The 10,287-nt window shown below is 34.6% G+C and overlaps 1 protein-coding gene across 2 annotated transcripts in view; it reads left to right on the top strand.

The window, feature by feature from the left end:
* The window catches only part of LOC106879472 (guanine nucleotide-binding protein G(q) subunit alpha), a 47,487-nt gene that overhangs the window by 21,663 nt on the left and 15,537 nt on the right, over positions 1 to 10,287 (top strand). For both annotated transcript variants that reach the window (XM_052974447.1, XM_052974446.1), the window contains exons 3-4: positions 877 to 1,061; positions 8,173 to 8,327. In XM_052974447.1, the coding sequence (XP_052830407.1) occupies positions 877 to 1,061; positions 8,173 to 8,327 (340 nt within the window). The remainder of the gene's footprint in view (positions 1 to 876; positions 1,062 to 8,172; positions 8,328 to 10,287) is intronic.

Here is a 10,287-nt window from a genome sequence, read left to right on the forward strand (position 1 = left end):
GGGGGGGGGGGGCAGTCAGATAAATGAGTGTAAGAAAGTAGAATGATTGGGTGGTTATGGTGGTGGTGGGGGTGGAGAGAAAGAAAGAGATGGCTGGTAATGAAGGTGGGGAATGTCAAATAATAACTAACCCAAGGCAGTGAGAGAGAGAGAGAGAGAGTGTGTGAGGGATGACTGGTTGTACAGAATTGTGGATGCTATGAGTTTATAGTTATAAACAGTTCTATTGGAATCTCTTAAATATAGGTGTTGTGATGAGAGAGATGTGGGATGGACTGGAGAGTAGGTTCAATACAATCCCTCATTAAATAGGCAAATAGGAGAGTAACTTACAGATTAGAAAGAGAGGTAAGATTTAAAGCATGGTACAGTGAGGTGGTGGGGGGGGCGATTGGCTGCTAATCTTGGATACATTTGAAGCTATATCACATTGAATAGAAAAGGTGAGGGAAGGGACAGATGTCAACTTGACGGGGTTGTGCTTGGTGAGAGACCCATGTATAGATATCCTCCATTATTCCCATCATTTTCACATTTCTATTGCCATGCTTCTACAGATGAGTGGTGCATGTCATTAATCATTTCTCTTTTGTCATCTTCTCCATGATTTTTAGCGTCTTGAGATCAGTTTCCACCTCTTCGTCCCATATCTTCCTAGGTTTCCATCTTCTACAAGTTCCATCCACTTTAAGCATCCCACACAGTTTGATGCAACTGTCACCTCCCATACTCATACATTGCAGTCTCCTGTCTTGCATCCTACATATATATCCTCACACAGCCTTTCGATGTATTATTTATATATATTTTGATTTACTTTGAGTCTGTTTAAAATTCTTTGCAATAATGGATTATTTTTTCCCCCTCTTCTTTAAGGGACTGGTGAGTCTGGAAAGAGTACATTTATCAAGCAGATGAGAATTATCCATGGTGCTGGGTACTCTGAAGAAGACAGAAAAGGCTTTGAGAAAATTGTTTACCAAAATATATTTTCAGCCATACAGACTCTTATAGCTGCAATGGAAACGTTGTCTTTAGAATATAAGACTTCTGGCAATAATGTAAGTAAACCTCAAATGCATTCTTGAAACTCAGAACACAACTATTTTGATGTTTAATAAACAATAATTAACTGTATTAGGATTTTCTTTTAATTCTCCTTTTGTACACTGCCCAAGAGATCCTATGTAGTTGCTCAACCTGCTAAAAATATCACCTAAATCTCCCTCATATTATATGCCATCTTTAAAAAGATGTTGGACAATGCAGTTCTAGATAAATGAAAATAGCACATTTAATTATAGGTCTGCTGAATTTGAATTCTTCATCTGGGGCTCAACTACTAAAAATTAATTTAGTTTAGCAAGAAATCCCAATTGCCATATGATTTATATCTGAACAACTATAGTATGTATACTTTTATCTAGATATGTGTGTATAATGATGAAAAGTTTTTACAGATGAAACAATTTGAAATATTTCCATTTCAGTTGGTTTGATCTTTGATTAGTCTTGCGGTGTCTTTTTACTGTTCGGATGAGATTCAAACGAGCGACACAAGTTGTCATCAACACTTTTAACCAGCTGACACATTTGTTCTGTGTACTGAATATATGGGGTGTACATAGCAAAGTCTACTCACTTTGATTAAGCATTGTGTTCAATGGTTCAACACTGGATAGCAGCATATAGGAATATATTGCCTTAAGTCTTTTATTACCAAATCTCTGCCAAATTAAATTGCCTTTCATCATCATTTAACATCTGTTTTCCATGCTGGCATCATTGGCTGAACAGTTTGACAGGTGCTGGTAAGGCCAAGAGCCATACAAGAAGGCTCCGGTCATCTGTTTTGGCATGGTTTCTATGGCTGGATACTCTTCCTGATGCTAACCACTTTACAGAGTGTACAAAGAGTGCTTTTGACATGGCACCAGCACTAGTAACAGGGTCATCAAGTAACATGCAAGACAAAATCCCTCAACTGGGAGTGGGGAGTAGTATTGAAGGGGATGGGCTTTGTGCCAATTGATGAGAGACAACGTGTAGTGGGACAGGAATGGGTGCTTTGCTGTAGAGCAGGTCCATGGATACCCCGATTGGAAAAGAAGGGAGGGTAAGTTAGAGTGTACGATAAAGTGAGCAGGTGAGTCAGTAAAATAAAGAGAGAGAGAGACGGTGTCAAGACAGGTGACTGGAAAAGTCGAGTATGAAATATCGAGGTGGCTCAGGAGCAGGGGTTTGCAGTAGATTTGCAAGAGCATTGAGGGTGAGGTGTTAACAACACAGCAGGGATGAAGAATTTAGTAAAATTGGTCATCGTTAAGCTGGTGTTCAGAACATAAACTAACATGAAATTTTGATGGAAGGTTTTAATTTAGATTATTTCAAAAAACTAAAAGCTGATATCATGGAACCAGGAACCATGGTGGTCTTAGGTGAGTTGGTATCAAAAGGGTATATATATTTCATTTTAATTACACATGATCGATTAAATCTTTAATATAACTGTACATATAAGAGTCTGGGTGTAAATTGTAATATGGCACAAGATGGTTTTGGTCTTGTGATCAGTGTCTTTACCTTTTTCTTACATCCCTCAGGGCTTAGACAAAATCTAAGTATAGACACTCACTTTTTAACAAATGATGGATTTCTCTCTCTACTCTCTATTTTCTATTAAATTTAGGAAGTTATTTGCCTGGATTGAATCTATCACATTTATTTAATTTGGTTTCCTTTCTTTTAAGAAGTTATACTAGAATGTTGTTTTTTGTCTTCGCATTCTGGAAAAACAAAAATTCTGGCCTGTGAGACTAACTACATTGAAAGGTGAGGTCACATTGTTGCCTAAAATGTGGCCTAAAAGAAAGACAACCTTGAGCTTCTTCATTTAGTTTTGTTTGACTAAGTACAAGGCTAGATTTTATAGATGTGTATACTTGATTAATTTGATGAACTCAAGTCGGATGAAAAGCAGCTTTTTGCAGGTGGGATTTGAACTAGGAACTTGGAGAGTGATTTAATTTTCCAGTTCTTCAAACTCATTGCTATTAATAGTGGTGCAAGGCCATAGATTTGTTTAGTTGAATTGATCTCAGTATATTACTTGTTTATTTTACTGATAGGAGGAGGAATGAAAGGCAAGCCGGTCCTATTGGTATTTGATATTGAACTCGGAGATGAAACTTAATACTTAAGACATTTAGTCTACCACATTTTTGTTAGTCCGTTGCCTACTCACATAACATCTACTTGCTACTTTATATTCTATTGGTTTCAGCTTAATCTATATGGTCAGGCTTGGAGGGAAAAGAAAACACATTTAAATATCTCAGTATATTAAACAATTCTTTTTCAAATGGTTTAATATGTCATGTTATATATATATAAAAAATCATATGGTATTATTACATGTTTCATTATTTATAGAAGTTTCTGATTAAGGAAGGAAAATCTGTTTACATTTAAGTTTTTAGCTCTTATTACTAACAAGCACAATTTGATGAAAGGATAATGGACTTTTGTTGGCAAGAGACAGAATTTTAGCTTTACTTAGCCAAGAGATTAGGCAGTTCATTTTCATGTGTGAGGAGAGTTAGGAATTCTTTTAAAACACAAGAGGGTGCTTTCAGAGCAATCAGAATGTCGTTGGTGAAATTCATGTTCATGACAACACCATTTTCTCATAGTAGCAGTGAAAAGTGTGATGCATGAAGTGTCACTAAGATGTTGTTGAACAAGAAATATGAAGAGGATACTGAGTCTGTTTGTTGAACTAGGCAAAAGGATAACTGAAGAGGTTAATATAGGCAATTGAAATCTAAAATAAAGATTAAATGTGTGGCCCACTCAGGTATACTTGTTAAAATGCTAAAAGCACCTGGTTCTGTTGATATTAGTCGTTACTTTAGTTAATCAAGTTCTTGGTTAGCTCCAGGCCTGCCTTCATTGAACAGAGCTAAAATCAAAAGCTTTCCACCCATGATTATCTTGTCTCCAGACAAAGTGTGGTTTGGGCTACTTTTTAAGATGTTAGAATAAATTTGGTTGCTATTTCTAGTGGGTTAGGTTACATTCAGATTCTCACATTGTATGCAAGGATGTGTCATTATGAATTGCTTCCAGAGATCTCAAATAAATGGGTAGAATTACTAAACATAGCCAAATTGATGCAAATCAAAATGGGCAAAATGACATTTAGGTCTGAAGCAGGAGATGGAACTATAGATACCATATTTATAATGAGAAGGCTTCAAAAGAAATTCTTAAGAACATATAACTTTACCTTTATTGACATGCATAAAATTTTTGATACTCTTCTACAAAGAACAACTGTAGCTTTTCCAGATTCTATTTAGCTCCAGGTATTCTCTTGAGGAACCTGTGATGATCTTCCAGTCATGACCACCCTGTCTTCTAGTCAAGCATATTGTATCTCAGGTTGACAAAAGATTGTTGTATGTCAAGGCAAATATTATAACAACGGTGATAGATGGAGAGAAAAATAGAAACTGAGTGAAAGATGCCACCATTCATCTAAATGAGCTTTCTTGTAATTAGGTTTTGATCTTTGCCTTAATTTCAATTACATTAGTAACGCTTTTGAATTCTAGTATTTAACATAAATATTAGAGTGTCTCCCAAAATACCAGCTCACAATAACTCAACAGCATTTCTCATTAGTTGCTCCTAATGAATTTTTAGTTATCTGAATGAATGGATGGAATTGTCTGGTGAAATCTGACTTTAAGTGGCCACCTTGTGGAATATCCACATCCACAAGGCATTCTCAACACTTTAAGAGAGCTGGTTTGTTGTTACATTCTCCAAACAGGAACAGTTGAAAATAGTTTTCATTTATGACTCAGTCGGTTGCTATTTTATTATAGATTAAATGTTCTACACAAACTGTCAAACTCATATCTGGATGTCCATTAGACCGTCTACACTTTTTAGTCTTGACCATCTACACTGTTGGCCTATTCTACAGGCTGCCACTGACCAAATTTCATTCATATGTCTTTGGTCAATTCAGGACCATAATAGAAAAAACTTGCCCAAGATTCCATGTAGTAGGGACTCTGTGGTTATGAAGTACAAACAAAAAATTTACAGCTATGATGAGCAAAGAAACCGTCTTTGGTGGAATTTACTTAGAGAATTATTTGATGTGTTAGATGAAATGTTATTCTTAAATAATTAGTCTCTAACTGTAGAACAATAGTGGCAGTCAATTATTTCTTTAAATATGCAGAAAGAAATCTAATTGTTGACCATAGAATTAACCTCAACTACCCTTCTTTCTCCTCCTCCTCCTCCTCCATTGTTTCTCTGTTGTAACAACATTCATCTTAAAGCAACAGCTAACATTGTATTGTGGTAATGCCAAATATTTACAAACTGTTCTAACTCCCACCTTTCTTTCCCTTCATATCCACTTTTGTATTTTTTTTTCTTCTTCTCTCCCTCCCTCTCTCTCTCTCATTAGACCTCCCTCTACCTCCCTCCCTCCCTGCCTCATTATATAGTGTAAATACATGCACACAGAACACATGCATGAGTGAGTTCAATATATATACTAGAATTATGTGCTTGTTTGCACTCTAGCTGACAATAGTCCAACAGTATTTTCATTCTGCCATCACCACTAGAATTATTAATCAAACCAGAGCATCTCTCAATACAAAACTTATGAATGATAAAACGTTAATAAATTCCAATCCTTTTCTATGAATTTTTCTCTCTTTCTCTTTTGACCACTTTTATATGTGAAGGTGAAATTGTTTCATTTTAGAAATATTGAAATTTAATGAAGCGTTAACACTCTCCACTATAAAAAAAAAATGGATTGCTAAAGGGTTTTCTTTTTCCTCCAAAGGTTCTTTATTATATTTGTATACGTTATAAACCAGTTTCATTCTCTGTTCACTGGCAGGTTTTACTTACTCGATACAGCATCTAGTAATCATTGCTTTTAAACTAAATTCCCTATTTTTGCCTCACAATATCTATTATTCGGGATATTAACAAACTTCAAGAAGCAATATAAATCGGCTGCTATTTAGACTATTGACTTCCTTTTTTTTAAGAACAAAAATCCTTGTCGAATCAATAAATCAGTGTTGTTACATAAGATCCGTGTTTCTCACAGGAAGTGGTGGGGGTAGAGCTGTGTGGATTTCAAAAAAGAAACAAAAAGGATAAACAATTTGCCATATTTAATACAAATTAAAATTGTTTCAACTTAAATTTGTCCAACACCTTGACACACCAAAAATTAGATGAGCGTAAAGTTTAATTTATTGTTAATAAAGAGGAGGGGGCCAGCGGGGGGATGTGAAGTAATTACTCTCAACCCTAAATGTGTTTCTGCAGTAAATTTTGGTTTCATTGTTACATCAGAAGAAATTATCATTGGTCACTCAATGGACAGTATTTTGTCTAAACAGGACTCTATTATACAAATATTTTGATTTTTGCAATAAATTTTACCTGTTATCTTGGTAAATGAGTTTTTTTACCTTCATTCAGCAAACCATTTTCTCATATCAGCAACAATTGGATGGGTTCTGAAAAGTAATTTTATTTCATAAATATCTTTTCAACTTATTAAATCATTTGTAATTGAGGGGTATTTTGTTATGTTTTGTATCTTTTTGTCACTGTATTTTTGTTGAAATTCATAGTATTTGTTTCATTTAATTTTGAAAATAGATAAGGAATTTATTAAAATAACTTTGTCATTATTAAACTGATATTTGGAACACAAATTAGTATGAAATTCTTATGGCAATTTTAATCCCAGATAATTTTAAAACAGGGAGTTTGTATCATTCAAATCAGAGACAGTTTCAAGTAGTTTAGTATGAGTTAAAGGGTTAAAGCATCCTGTCCATTCCTACTTGTGACTACTTTTAATTTTATACAAATTGTAAAACATTCCTTGCTGATTGTTAATCATCTAAACTGGCACTGACAGTAGTTTCAACATGAAATTTTGAATTTCAAACAAATTCTGCTTTGAAAGTATTCACTAATGGCTTCAGATGTGATTTTGTTTGTTTCTAATGGCGGTGGTGATAGTTGATTGCATCAAATAGGAAAAGATGAAAGGCAAAGTTTAACTGAGAATATAAAGAGCCAGAATAAATGTCACAGGACACTTTTTTTTTTTTTTGTCCTTCTAGTTCTCTTCCAATTCTGACATTCTGCAATGAAACTGATTTATTTCCTTACAATATTTTTGAGGTTTTTTTGGTGCTTTTTAAAATCTGATATTCTCCAAGTTATCTGACATTGTTTTATTTACATTAACTATTACTATAATGTTGTTTAATTAAATATTCTGCATATTGACCTGAGTTTAAAAGAAATTTGTCCTTATTGGCATGATTGAACAGGTTTCTCGATGCTATATTCTCCTCTATATCCTTAAGAGCTGATATAAAATCTTGCTAACAGAAAGAAACTATCTATAGTTTGTGATCATTGAGCTATCAAACAGTTTCATGATTGATGTCACATAAATCATTATATTTACTGATACAGTTGATACACTGCTGTTTCATAGTCATCGTTCTTTCAGCCTAGTAGTGTTTGGACAAACTTTTCAAACCAGATATCTTTTCTTTTCTATCAAGATCGTATTTGTTTTATGCTATTCAAATATATTTATCACTGCCTGGGTTAAATCGATTCTTATCTCTTGTCAAAATACCTACACTCCTTGCTCACGGATACTTTCACTTTCCCGTTTTCTGCAAATAATCTTTGGATATAAGATCATTTCAGGGTTACTTACATTACTCTACTAATTACTGTAAACACAATCACTGTAATTGTCAATCACTTTATTTCCTATACTAATTATGTAATTACTTAAAATAGGAAATGATTATAGATGCAACACATATTAAACAATACTTTTATTACTCCAAGATTTTAAAAATTCATAGAAAGAAATTTTAGAATTTGGAAATTTCCTTTCCTTTACCCTAAATGTTTGGAACTCGGTTTTCCTAATTATACTTTCTAAAATAATTTTTCAACTTCATATTTAAAGACATTTCTTTTGGTATCATCAAAGACTTTTTTTTTTTGTTTTGTTTCATTGTTTCAGTTAGTATATTTTGCTTTCTTGGATTCTAAGATATTTCATTACTTTTGCAGGAAAATGCTGAATTCATAAATTCAATAGATGCCGATTCAGCTGATACTTTTGATCAGTCACATGTTGATGCAATAAAGTCTCTCTGGACAGATGAAGGAATGCAGGAGTGTTATGATAGACGAAGAGAATACCAACTTACAGATTCAGCTAAATAGTAAGAAATTTTTTTGTTTTTTGTTTTAGCATTTTATTATTTAAATGTATTCTAAGTATTTTGAAGTCATTTTAGTGTTTTATCCGACAAAACTTTGTTGTTTAATGAATTTTTAAAAACAAAAAATTTAAACTGGAAAATTTTGTTCTTGGTTTTGCATTTACTGTTTAGAGAATATCTTCATTCTTTCTCAAGTGTGATTGAAATTACTCTAGGAACTGTTCATTTTTGTACTGGATTTCTGACTAGCAAATGTGGAACTGGAGTAAATGAATGTTAAATGATGATACCATTGAGGCAAAGTGTTCTGATGGAAGACTTCACTTTCTATGTCAAAATCCTTGTTAAAGTTAAGCCCTTCTCTTTCAAGTTGTAGCAACAATAGGAGTTGAACTAACAAAACAGTCATTGATTTTCTGGCAGTACTCCAATTTACAACAGTGAGTTGTTCGTACTGTACAGTAATTAGTTATAGTTAGTAGACTGTATAGTAATTAGATACAGCTCATAGATTTGACTGTTGGATAGTTAAGTGTTTTTTGTATTGGAGACAGAATTCAGATCTGATGATAGGGGACAAACAACTGAACCTGTTAGCTGGTTGTCAAGTTTCTTATTGATTCAGTCAACTCTACTTTCATGGGAAGCATACCAATTATTCTAAGCATTTACACTGCTTCAGACAGAGCAGCATGGGGGGGGGGGGGATCTCTGAGTAAAAAAAAACTGAGTTCTACATATTTACAAGATTGGATATTTGAGAGAAGTCTTTTAATGTTCCTTTATTTTACTGCCAAGTAAATTGAGGAATTATCATCATTTGACATCCAGTTTTCCATGCTTGCATTACTTGGACAGAATTTGTTGAAGCAGATTTCTGTGATGAGATACTGCCCACGTTGCCAACCCTCAACTCTTTCCAAGCAAGACATGCTTTTTGTGGAAGACTGGAAACTAACAACACCACTTGTCTGGTGGTGAGGATCATTTACAATGATTACATGATGTCTAAATGAAGTACACACAAACAGGCTTCCTTCAGTTTTCACCTACCACAGCCACTCACAAGGCTTTGGTTGGCCTGGGGCTATAGTAGTAGAAGATACTTCCCTTAGGTGCTGTACAGTGGAACTGAACCAGAAACCACATGGTTGGGAAGTAAGCTTCTTAACCATACAGCCACACTTGCATCAACAGAATGAAAAATTTAAAGCATCTTGATTGGAGATGCAACATTCTTCCTTTGTGCTGTTCACTCGTATCAATATTACTATCTGGTGCATGACTGTTTCACCACCCTGTACATCTCCATTTGTCCATCCATGCATCCATCTTGAACAACTATTCTTGGGAGGGTTAGGGTTAGGGTTAGAGTCCTCAGGTACCTCCTTCATGAAGTCATTAGACTTTCCAGCTGGATTCCCAACTTGGACCAACTGAGACTATGCATATTATCCACCTATTTCGTTCTTGGTCTACCCCAAGATCTCCTCTGACTGTTGGCCTGGCTTGAAGAATCCACCTTGCATTTCTTTCCTCTGACATTCTAATCATGCCTGTAATATTGGAGCTGTGGCCTCAATGCAGAGAAGTAAGGGTTCCACATAGTCTCCCTGATTTCTGAGCAGTTCACCCTGTCATGTAAGGTTACTCCAGAGGAACCCCATTTTTGTCGCTCATATTCTTTGTCATTTTCCCACATTCATCACCAAAAGTGAGGATAAGCACTTTGAAAGTTTCTAAGCCTACATCTATCTCATGCTAGTCTCTCGATTTTTCTTTGGATTAAACTCAGATTCCTGTATGAGATTAACCAATGTCCATTAATCACAAAGCTCAACTGAGAAAGTTATCATGGAAGAAAAGAAGTTTCTCATGATTTACTTACTATGAAATTTTAAACTTATATTTTACCATATTCGAACAAAGAAATTTCATTTGACTGTTTCCCCCCCCCCCC

This window comes from Octopus bimaculoides, chromosome 18 (assembly GCF_001194135.2).
Source record: "Octopus bimaculoides isolate UCB-OBI-ISO-001 chromosome 18, ASM119413v2, whole genome shotgun sequence".
In the NCBI taxonomy this organism is placed as follows: domain Eukaryota; kingdom Metazoa; phylum Mollusca; class Cephalopoda; order Octopoda; family Octopodidae; genus Octopus; species Octopus bimaculoides.